Source organism: Gymnoscopelus braueri (genome assembly GCF_963280865.1).
Source record: "Gymnoscopelus braueri genome assembly, chromosome: 6".
NCBI lineage: Eukaryota > Metazoa > Chordata > Actinopteri > Myctophiformes > Myctophidae > Gymnoscopelus > Gymnoscopelus braueri.
In genome coordinates this window covers 58,324,575-58,337,459 of record NC_137607.1, presented here as the reverse complement: position 1 = coordinate 58,337,459, position 12,885 = coordinate 58,324,575, and the positions used below count along the sequence as shown (strand labels likewise).

The following is a 12,885-nucleotide window of genomic DNA, read 5'->3' as shown; positions in this document are numbered from 1 at the left end:
TATTGTCTTTTAAACCAGTGGTTCCCACATTTTTTTTATATGAAGGAGTCATTTAACAAAAAGAGGTTTTACATAACTCGTTTTTTTCTTGACCTCTACGGAGTGTGCATACAAAGTTTTACACAGATCGGTGCAGTTAGAGGTAATAACAAGAATTGGCCTGTAATAGCGCCACCATGAGGTTGATTTGAAAAATGTCAAGTGGCATTTCTTCCTTGGCATAGTGGGAATGTACATGCAAAATTTCACAGAAATTGCACGCTGTGTTCATGAATTGAGGCATTTTGTTCAAAACGGAGCCTTCCTGCAAACTTTTTAGCCAATCAGGATGGAATATGAAAAATCTGAAAGACCGGTTTTGTTTAATGACTATACGATACTGTGTACCGATTTGCGTGATGTTTGGACAAAATCTGTAGGAGTAGGGGAGAACGGGGTAAGATGAGCCGCCGGGTAAGTTGAACCACCCCCTGTATCTTTAAAACTATACACATGAGTGGTCATGTGACCTTAAAATCAGGACACACCCATCATTTCTACCTGGCAGTGAAGGGGAGACACACATGGGCACTGTGATAAGCATATTTTTACATAAAAAAGTGTTTTGTGCTGGTCAAAGTTAAATTTTTACTTTTCTGGTATAATGATGTTTATTTTTAAGCAAATGTACCCAGGCCTAAACTTATATATCATGCATGTTGGTGATATTCTTATGTATGAAACCATGTGAATCATTTAACTAAAGCTTAGCCTGAAGCATTAAGCTAGCCAGATTTGTCAAAATGGTGGCCATGGGGCAAGATTAACCAAATGCCTTGGGGTAAATTGAGCCAATTATCCTAATATGAATCACCATTCATATTTTTTATTATGTCTTTTCTTCTCAAATTATGCTGTATGACCTTTCATTTGGATGAATACACTCATTTAAGAGAAGTTTTCAATATTGTATTAACAATTGCAAATATTAAAAGGTTCTGAATAACAAACATTATTTAATTAGTTTTATATTGTTTACATACCATTAAGAACATAAATAAGACCATTTGCAAAAGGGAAATGTGTTATTAAATTATTGTTGATACGTGAATACATTATTTGTTCAAGTTTAAACTTGAAAATGCAAAATATCATATGGGTAAATTTACCCCTTGACTAGGATCAACTTATCCCTTACCTGGGGCAAATTGAACCACATGACCACTTTTTTTTGAGAACCCATATTTTTACAACCATTTGTCATAGATGCACACTCATTATTTCAATTGATGGAAGACATCTTGAAGTTTTAGTAGATGCTTAGATTTTACTTCCATCTCATTTTTCCTTGCCTAGAGGTCAACATAAGTAAAAAGTGGTTCATCTTACCCCGTTCTCCCCTACTGACAAAAAAAATTGTTTTGCAAAAAGCGGCCTCCTGGTGGCGCTACAACAGGCCCATGTGAAAGAAGTTCTGTATTGGCATCCAGGGAGTGTGTGTGCACAGTTTCGCTGGGATCAAGCCAGCGGTGCCGGAGATTAGCGGTACACAGACAGACAGAATGACACACAGACGGACAGACACACACACAGACGGACGGACAGGGTGCAAAACATACTCTCGCCATGCCTTTCGGCCTGGCGGAGACAATGAAGCGCATCCAAGCGATTTGCAAGGGAGTTTAGCTGCAAGCCCCGCCCTTTCATTTCCCTTCTGCCTACGTCAGTCGCTGTGTGAGAACCACGCCCCACCCGGTCGAATCACCAAAGAAACGGGACGCCCCGCCTGGTCAAAACACCAAAGAGACAAGGAGTCCACGCGGTAACACATTCTAACAGAGCGAAAAACCCTTGCCTTCAATTGATTCAGTGGCGTCCTCGTTAAACACTGGACTGCCAACCCCAACTCTCCGTGATTGAATCCTGTTGCTGACACTCTTTTTACGAAAACCGCAGACCTTTATTTTTTTGGCCGATAAAGTATAGTTATGGTTATTTTCTATACTTTTACTTCAACTCCACCACATCTCAGAGGAAAATATTGTACTTTTACTCCACTACAATTATTTGAAAACTTTAGTTACTAGTTACTTTGTAGATTTTGATTATTATTACAAAACATACAGTAACCACATTGTGAGCTTGTAGATTTTTCAAAGTATTTTTAATGCATTTTGAACTTGACATTCTGCAAAATGAGTACTTTTACTTTTGGTACTTTAAGTACATTTTGATGCCAATACTTATGTACTTTTACTCGAGTACATTTAGACTTTTACTAGTAATAGAGTATTCTACATTGCAGTATTGATACTTTTACTTAAGTAAAAAATGTGAGTACTTTTTCCACCACTGCTTATGGACAAAACCATGACGGAGGCGTGCAGTCTCAAACGAACTTGACAGGATTATATTTTACCGTCCAAAGAATTAATTTATCAGCCACAGTATAATTGACGTCACATGCATGTTTGCAGATACGTGCAGTGCACCCAACTGATCATTACACCTTGTTACGTTAGCGCTGCGCTGCCCTTCTCTCCACTTTATCACAGATACAATCTGTTCCTGTTTTTATAGTAACTAAATAATATCTATCTACTCCATCATGCTGAGATGTTGCTTGCCAAAAAAGAAACTGAATAAAGTGGCTGCGAGTGAACTGCTGCGCGACACCGTCGCACAGTATAAACAAATTAATATGTTTTGGGCTTTACATCTCATTTAACCTTAACATGAATGATGGTGTAAAGGAGATTGATTACTTGCCTCAGTTGCCTGCAATGTTTCACCAACTTTCGCCAATTATCCATTGCAGACAGAGACAGACAGTCACTGTGCTTGCTTGTATGTCCACGACCCATACGAGTTCGGGTCCCTGTGTTTTATTATCGTCAATTGGGTCCGGCTTGGTTCATATTCTATCACTTCGGGACCCCGGTTCTGTTTACCATAACACCCGAGCGAACCAGACCTGTACTCAGCTCAGCGCCGATTAGGAGATCACAAACAGCTGTGTAAACCTTAATTTGTGCTTTGCTGTATGACGGTGTTGTTGCGTATCGAAAATAGCAGACATACAAGCTCACAACACGGCGCGTTGCGCCGTGTTGTGAGCTTGTAGGTCTGATACTTTCAACGCGCGACACTATCATACGACGAATAGGCTGCTCTACCAGCGCACAGTGCGACACAGGAGCTGCAGGCTGTGGGGAATTAAACCACACTGACATTAAGTCAGATCATGATAAAAACTTTAAATGATTATGATTTAATGTTGTACTATTTTATCCAAATAATGATATTAATAATAGGCTTAAATGATAAAATAGCCTAATATCAGTATTTTCCCAACCTGCCACGGTGGCCAGTGATGTTTATAAATAACGGCCAATTAAACCTTTTATCGGCCAATGGCCTGTAAATACCGGCTAACGGAAACACTGTTTATTTGAGTACATTTTAACTAATTATAGTTATAAGAACTTATAAATACTCATAATACTTTATGATCAATAACAATAATCATGTCATATTTATTGTAATCACTAATTTGCTATGAAGTGTCTTTAAATTGGTGCTGTAATAATGAAAGTAGAATAAATAGCATTAATGTTGGCCTATTACAACTATCCTTGTAAAAAGAAAGTCTTCCAGAAATTATGAAGTAGAATACTTGACCATATAAGTAATTAGAATGCTTTATAATGTGTTATGATTATTTCTGTAAAGCATCGCAAGTATTATATTATACTGCAGACTTCTTATAACGGGCGGCCATGACACTTTTACACCCACGGACCAATCACAGTCCACTAGTGACTGACGTATGCGGAAGAGACGCAAACTCCCTTGCAAATCGCTTCGCCGCGAATGAAGCAGCAGAAAAGGGCAAATGGAGCCGCCCTGGAGAAAGGGCCAAGAATAAGGTGAATACTCTGACACAACCCTGTGATGACTACAATCAGGCCTGGTGATGAGTAGTGGTGAAAAAAGTACTCAAATGTTTTACTCAAGTAAAAGTCCTGGAATTCAGAATTTACTTGAGTAAAAGTACAAAAGTATCGGTATCAAAATGTACTTAACATACCAAAAGTAAAAGTACTAAAATGTTTGAAAATAGCAGATCTACAAGCTCACAACGCGTCGCCATGCGACGCGCTATGAGCTTGTAGATCGGCTATTTTCAAATAGCCTAGGTATAAAATAGGGCTGAAGTGGCTAATGTTTTACAATGTAATCATTTATATCTGCGTGGGTTAGGGTTAGTTAGCCACAAGTTCTCAAATAATTTTAGTGGAGTAAAAGTACAATATTTGCCTCTAAGATGTAGTGGAGTAGAAGTAAAAGTACTGAAAATTGGAAATACTCGAATAAAGTAAAAATACCTCAACATTATACTTAAGTACAGTACTTGAGTAAATGTACTTAGTTACTTAACACTGGTGGTAACTACAATCAGGCCTGGTAATCCACTCACCTCTTAAAGAGCAGGATAGAGATGACACTGATGATGATGAGGACCACGGCCAGCACAGGACCCATCACCCACAGCATTTCGGGCTCCTCGGCGTGCCGGGACACCGTGCCGCTGTGGAGCTTCACCACGATGGGGTCCGAGTACGGGCTGGCTGCAAACGTACGCTGCTGCAAGAGGGCGACACGAGGGACAAAACGGTCAATCATCGCCTTGTCCATAATGCCCGTCTTGTGCAGTGGTGGAAAAAGTACTGAAAAGTATTTCTTACTTAAGTGAAAATATCAATACTGCATTGTAGAAATACTCTGTTACAAGTAAAAGTCCGGAATAAAACATTTACTTGAGTAAAAGTACAAAAAAGTACCAAAAGTAAAAGTACTAAAATGTTTGAAAATAGCAGATCTACAAGCTCACAACGTGTCGCGATGCGACGCGTTGTGAGCTTGTAGATTGGCTATTTTCAAATAGCCTATGTATAAAAAGGGCTGAAGTGGTTATGTATGTCTTATAATATAATAATTTATATATGCAAAGTAACTAGTAGCTATAGTTTTAAAATAATTTTTGTGGAGTAAAAGTACAATATTTGCATCTGAGATTTAATGGAGTAGAAGTAAAAGCACTGAAAATTGGAAACACTCCAGTAAAGTAAAAATATCTCAAAATTGTACTTAAATACAGTACTTAAAAGGATATTTCACTTTTTTAAAAATCGTCTACTCAGGGCCCCCCAGACAGTTTTTAAGTTGCTTGATTCAGTATTTAGATATTTGATATTCATTTTATCAGACACCCCCCCCCTTCCTATACAAGCCCATTATAACTTCAAACTCCAGTTGTAACACGTTAGATTAATCAAAAACACCCGTCCTTGGTTCTGGTGACTCACCCTACCCTCATAATACTTGAGGGGGCCGTGTTTTTTTGTTAACTTTTTTCATGTATTTAATTTGAATTTTCTATTGTATTTAATTATTTTCATTAAAAATATATATATGTAAAAAAAATAATGAAAAAAGTAATTGAAAAAAACACGGTTTCCTCACATATAAGGACAATATCAGTCACCAGAACCAAGGACGGGTGTTTCCGATGAATCTAACATGGTTAAAATGGAGTTTGAAGCCTGAGTAGATGATAAAATTACCCAATTTATTTTCGAAAGTGAAATATCCCTTTAAGTAAATGTACTTAGTTACTTTACACCACTGCCAACGGTCACCATTCATAATGTGAGTAACATTTATAATGTGATAAACATTTATTTTAGTAGTGTTTTTGGGGCGACACCTCTGGTTGCTCCATTGTCATTACAGTGTCTGTTAGAACTATATGATTCCCAGAATTCAGTTCAAAACGAAATCACGGAAACCACGAATCCAAAACGAATGCTGCAGGGTCTTAGCACCTGAGGATATTTTGGAAAGCAACACTATTACATTAAAGTCATTTAGTCTTTTATCCAAAGCGACTTACAATAAGTGCATTCAACATAGGTAGGCAAGAAAACAACTAATCACCGGAAGTCTTAAGAGTATACCTAGCGCTAAGGTAAAGGTGCAATATATCAGCTACCTACTTTCTTAAACAGATGAGACAAATAGAAAATCAAATGAGCAAGAGCTAAAACAAATAAGTGTATCAAATAAACAAGATCCAATAAAACAAGAGCTCGTACAAATAATTGACAACAAGTAGGCAAGGCTAAGAGGAAGGGTCAGGGTAGTGTTTCCTGAAGAGGTGGGTTTTCAACCTGCGGCGAAAGATGGGCAGTGACTCTGCTGTCCTGACATCAGTGGAGAGTTCATTCCACCACTGTGGGGCCAGAAAAGAAAAAAGCTGTGACCGTGTAGATCGGCCAGAAGGACCACTGCGCAACGGGGCAACCAGTCGCCCCGAGGCGGCAGACCGAAGTGGTCAGGCAGGGGTGTAAGCCTCGACCATAGCGAAGGAGCTGTTCCTTTCACTGCCCTATAGGCTAGCACCAGGGTTTTAAACTGGATGTGAGCCGCTACGGGGAGCCAGTGTAGAGAACGGAGAAGGGTAGTTGTGTGGGAGAACTTAGGGCGGTTGAACACCAGACGAGCTTTCTGAACAAGCTCCAGAGGTCTGATGGCAGACACCAGCAAGGAGGGAGTTGCAGTAGTCCAGGCGGGAGATGACAAGAACCTGGATGAGCACATGCGCTGACTTCTCAGTGAGGAAGGGACGAATCCTCCTGATGTTGTAGAGGAGGATTCTGCAGGACCGTGTCAGTGATGCGATGTTTGCCGAGAACGACATTCGTCGTCCAGGGTCACACCCAGATTCCTCGCTGTCCGAGTTGACGTCACCACAGCATTATCAATGGTGATGGCCAGGTCTCGGTGCGGACAGCCCTTCCCAGGAAGGAACATCATCTCGGTCTTGTCCAGGTTGAGCTTCAGGTGGTTCGTCTACATCCACTCCGAGATGTCAGCCAGACAAGCAGCAATGCGTGCCTCCACTTGTGTGGAAAATAGCACCAAGAGATGTAGTGTAGAGAGTGAAAAGAAGAGGACCCAGAACCGAGCCTTGCGGAACCCCAGTAGTGAGCCTGCGTGGTTCTGACACAGACCCTCTCAGCGTCACCTGGTAGGAGCGACCCGTCAGGTAGGATGCAAACAAGGAGAGACACCCATCCCCTCAAGGGTGGAGAGGAGAGGATCTGATGGTTCACCGTGTCGAACGCTTCAGACAGGTCTAGGAGTATCAGGACGGAGGAGAGAGAGTTTGCGGCATGGAGCGACTCCGTCACTGCCAGGAGGGCAGTCTCGGTCGAGTTACCCACTTCGATCCCAGACTGGTGGGAGTCCAGGAGGTTGTTCTGGTGGAGGTACGAGGACAGTTGATTGAAGACAGCACGTTCAAGAGTGCTGTCAATATGTGTTGTCTCTCAATATGTGTTGTGCTGTCAATATGTTGTCAGAAATGTTTTTGTTTAGTTTAAAATACATCAATAAATGCAATTCTGGTGCCTGTGTCAGTTTAACATGAGTGTTAGGGGAGGATACTTAATTATACACCAGTGAAAGATTCTATCAAGAAATTACTTTTGTTTAATTGAAAAAAGTTACACAGTAGGAAATATTTCATGCCAGAGGAAGTTGCTTGTGAATAGTTTATTAATTGGTCGTGAAACAGTACATTGTCTTGGCACTAGGATATGTGGATGCAGTCTGCAAGTGATGAGCATCTCTGTCTGAACCAATTAATTACAAAGCTAATTAAAACTTCAATTTTACTAAACTTTCTAAGGACACAATTTATTTTCTTGTTTTGATTTGCCTTTAAAAAATAGTTTTACATCAAGTACCTAAAGTACATTTACACAAGTACTGTACTTCAGCACGATTCTGAGATACTTTTGCTTTACTTGAGTAATAAATTTTTTAAGAAGTCTACTCCATTAGGAGGGGCACGGTGGCACAGTCGGTAACCCTAGGTGGGGTTGGTGAAAGGGCCTTTCTGTGTGGAGTTTGGATGTTCTCTCAGTATCCCCTAGGGTAGGTACCCTCACAAAAACATGCAGTAATCCTGGTCTCTATACTGCCTCCCCCTGGTCAGCCGGGGCTGTTCCTTCCACTCGCTACGTCTAACCGGGGAAACTCCCCCCTGTCAGGTGATAAGAAGCGGCTTGCTCTTGCTCTCATCATTGAAGGAGGCATGAGCTTGGCCCTATGCTGGCAGAGGGAATGTAGCGCCCAGGATTACTTATACAATTGGGACTGGGTGAACAAATGGGTTACAAAAATCGTTGGGAAAATGTTTCCCTCACATTGTAAAGCATTTTGGATAAAGACACTATATATATAAATGCACCATTTAAAGTTTTGAATACATGCCTTTTGCTTGTACATATGTTTCTAATGTAACATTCTCTAATTTCATTGTGATATTGCTACTTTTAAATCTGAGAACTTCTTCCATCGTTGCTGGATGCAGAGGAACACTCCATCCAACACTCCATACACTCCATCGCTGGAGCAACGCTGCTGCTTGTCAAAAAGAGCAGATCTACAAGCTACCAACGCATGATACATTAGGCAGACGCCTACGGTGTTGTTCATATCAGATGTAATGGAATCACACACAGAAAACCTACTGAACTGACTTCTCTTCTCCTCTCCTCCTACAGTAGCTGTCACCCTAGATTCCAGGCACAGATTTCAGATGCTCTGCTCCCTGTTAAGTACATTTACTCAAGTACTGTACTTAAATACTATGTCGAGGTCCTTTTACTTTTCACGAGTATGTCCATTTTTCAATACTTCTACTCCACTACATCTCAGAGGCAGATATTGTACTTTTTACTCCACTACAATTATTTGAAAACTCTACAAAGTTTCTTTGTATATTTAGATGATTAAAACACAACATGCATTAACCACTTAAAGGGCGGTAGGCAGCAGTTCCGGTAGGAGATACAAAGGAGACTCTTTGTGGCTCTTACCGAAACCGCTGCAGTCATCAAATTATTGTCTTAATTTTTGGGGTGAACTATCCCTTTAAGCCTACAATGGGTATTTATGTATTTGGCTATTTAATACTTTGTCTATTAGAAAATGGGAAAATTTTGAAGCGAACATTTTTAACTCCGATTTGTGCTTCTGGGGGTCCGTTGACAACATATTTTGAGATGGGGGTCCACGGCCAAATAGATATCATTTTGAGGTCCTTGACATGGAAAAGTTGGAGCACCACTAATCTAGCAACATACTGTTAGGATTTAGAAAACATTTTTAGATGTTTGTATGTGGCCGCGGACCCCCATCTCAAAATGTGTTGTTCCAGGGAACCCCTAGAAGTAAAGATTTGAGTTACAAATGTTCGCTTTAAAAAATACATATTCAAAGATTTGCACTTTTTCACGATTAAAAAAAAATTGCCAAATAAATCTTAAAATGACAGAAGCGTTCCCGGTCTTAATGGGTTATCAGAATACATCTTGCACCACTGGCCAGTGGCGGAGCGTCCGGGGAGGCCAGGGAGGCGGCCGCCTCCGGGCCCGCGACCCAGGAGGGCCCGGGCCGTCAGATAATAAATCGGTAAAATCAGGCAAAAATAAGAATTAAACAACATAACCCTAACCTAACCCTACCCTAACCCTAAAACCAAAATAAAGTGACAAAAAGCCCCCCAAAAAGTGACCGAATCCGCAGAAAACCCGCAACATTTTGCGCGCGCGTGCGCGAAGGATGTGCACCCACGCACGCGCGCGCATGCGCAGGGGGGGCCTGATCACTGCGCTGTGCCTCCCGGCCCGGCTTTCAGTTGTTCCGCCACTGCCACTGGCTAGCTGTCGCCGTGGATTGCAGAAAGAGATGTCAGGCTCTTTTTGCAGCTTGTTTCTGGTGGATATCGTCACTCCCATCAATCGACTATCATCCTGAGTTTCCACCCCTGAGAGAATATCTAATTATCCCTCTGAATATCCATCCAGCGCTTCTCTCGAGACCAGACAGCTGCCATGTTTGCAGACTGAACGCTGCGCTGTCTGCTGCATTTTGATAAGCACCAGTACCAGTGGTGTAACTAAATACATTTACTCAAGTACTGTACTTAAGTACAATTTTGAGGTACTTTTACTTACTGGAGTATTTCCAATTTGCATTACTTTTACTTTTACTACATCTCGGAGGAAAATATTGTACTTTTACTCCACTATACAATTATTTGAAAACTTTAGTTAGCCTACTAGTTCATTTGCAGATATACATTATTATGTTATAAAACATACCACTTTAGCCCTATTTTAAACCAAGGCTATTTGAAAATAGCCGATCTACAAGCTCACAATGAGGTTAAAATGCAGGAGCGTACATAATTAAGGTGCGAACAGTAACAGATACTGGGGTATCTGTAAAAGAGTGTTGCACATGGTAGGTGAGACATGAAGCTACAGTATGTGAGCCTGACTAGCTCTGTGCTCTAGTGTAATGCATCATTCAGCTTACATTACATGACCTGCTTCTTTTATCCCATTTCACACTTTACCAGTCTGTGTGCCATCCACGCTCCATCCCTCCCCTTCTCTCTACATCAGGGCTTCACAAAACCAGGACCCCCAAACTGCCATAGCTCCAGGCTGCAGCCCACTATTGAAAAATGGCTTTTGGTGAGAAGGGGGACATTTTCTTTCCATATCTAGTTTACTTTATTTCAACATTTGATCCACTTCCTTCTTCTTCTTCCCTTAAAGGGATAGTTTAAGGGATAGCCCCCAAAATTACTTTTTTTCTATCTTATTTATATATTTTTTGAGTTTTTTTTCTTTACTGGAGTATTTTCATGTTTCTATACTTTTACTTTTACTTCTACTCCACTACACCTCAGAGGCAAATATTGTACTGTACGTTTACTCCACAACAATTATTTGAAAACTTTAGCTATTAGTTACTTTGTAGATTTGTATTATTATTACAAAACATACATTAACCACTTCAGCCCTATTCAAACTTTGGCGATCTACAAGCTCACAGCGCGTCGCGATGCGACACGTTGTGAGCTCATAAATCTGCTATTTTCCAAAGATTTTCATACATTTAAACATAATAAGTTTTGAAACGGGATATTCTGCATAACGAGTACTTTTACTTTGGTAGTAAGTACATTTTGATGCCAATACTTTGGTACTTCTACTCAAGTCAATTTCGATTACCGGACTTTTACTTTTAAGTGTTTCTGCATTGCAGTATTGATACTTTTACTCAAGTAAAAAAAATGGAGTACCTTTTTTTTCAACCACTGCCTTCCTGTATGAAAGAGTATAACTCACCGCCTCGTGGTCTTTGAGTTGTGCCAGCGTGAAGCAGCGGTACTCCTGCAGGCCTCGGAGGGGCTTGTTGTAGAAGCCGTGGTAGGTCTTCTGGTCGCCCAGGGTGAAGGTCTCGGTCAGGGCGTCCATCTTGGCAGCGATGTAAGGCTGCAGACTAGCGTCCTGGCTCTGTCTCCTCTGTCTGTGTAGGCTGCTGTCTGCACCACCGGCGTCCAGGAGCTACCACAACAAGATAAAAGACCATAGTGCATTCTTTATGCTTTTTGTCAAAGAGGTTAAGCCATTTAGACCGGGAACGCATCTGTGTCATTTTTAAGATTTCTTTGGCTACTCAAAAATAGTAGATCTACAAGCTTGTAGCGCGCTACGAGCTTGTATATCTGCTATTTTTTAATAGCCAAAGAATTCTTAAAATGACACAGATGTGTCCCCGGTCTTAATGGGTTAATCCATTAACACATTGACTACCTGAGATTAAAACATAGTTTTTTTATCCCCATCGTTTTTTTCCCCCGTTTATCGCGGCCAAATACATATAATTTTGGTGGTAATTGACATGGAAAAGTTGGAGCACCACTGATATAGCAACATACTTAGGATTTAGGAAACATTTTCAGATGTTTGTATTTGGTCGCGGACCCCCATCTCAAAATGTTTTGTTCCAGGGACCCCCAGAAGCAGAGTTATACATGTTTGCGTTATATATATATATATATATATATATATATATATATATATATATATATATATATATATACATACACTGTTATTCAGTTATTATTATTCAGTTACACTGAATAATAACTGACAGTATACTACATGTGAGAGTGCAGAGGAAATGTACTTGGCCCTCTCCATCTTCAAAGCTGCCCAGCCCTTGATCTATCCCCTCACCTCATGAACGTCCATGTCCTCAGGACTGCTCCATCTCTGTAGGTTGGCTGAGCTCACAGGCACCACCACTATGTAGAACCACCTGGAAAACAAAGAGTGCTCATTGAACGAGGGTCCACTCATAATTCCAACCTCCCGTTATTGCGACGTCCCAATAATCCGACCAGTTGGTGGGAAAAAGTACTCAAATGTTTTACTTAAGTAAAAGTATCAATACTGCAATGTAGAAATACTGGCCCTCATTTATCAACGGAGCGTATAAACCGGCTTATATTTTTCCATATATTCGGCCGTACACCAACGTCAAAGTCACATTTATCAACGAATCCTACACAGCCAATCCTGGCGTACATCAGGTCGGAGCTTTGATAAATCTCACGTCTGAAAACGAGCGTCATTTAAATAACACGCCCTTAAATATTCTCAAAACGCCCCGATTTTACGACATGAAGAAGAACCAGAATACGACCAAAGACATCAAAAGCCAATAAGAAAGAGTTTCCCCCGATCGCCTTGCCACAAACGCCCCTCTCACACACACACACACACACACACACACACACACACACACACACACACACACACACACACACACACACACACACACACACACACACACACAGCTGTGTTTTTCATGTAATCCGTACCGTAGCGGTACAATCTTTGTCACTTAGGCTTGTAGCCTACATAAATGACATATTATGATACCAATCACATCGCCATGAATGGAATACGT

General features: G+C 40.8%; 1 protein-coding gene across 1 annotated transcript in view; it reads right to left on the bottom strand.

Moving 5' to 3' along the window:
• The window catches only part of ptprfa (protein tyrosine phosphatase receptor type Fa), a 396,384-nt gene that overhangs the window by 126,729 nt on the left and 256,770 nt on the right, over positions 1-12,885 (bottom strand). The window contains exons 21-23 of the mRNA XM_080430969.1: positions 12,150-12,231; positions 11,256-11,474; positions 4,460-4,626 (exon numbers count right to left, since the gene is read on the bottom strand). Coding sequence (XP_080287095.1) covers positions 4,460-4,626; positions 11,256-11,474; positions 12,150-12,231 — 468 coding nt within the window. The remainder of the gene's footprint in view (positions 1-4,459; positions 4,627-11,255; positions 11,475-12,149; positions 12,232-12,885) is intronic.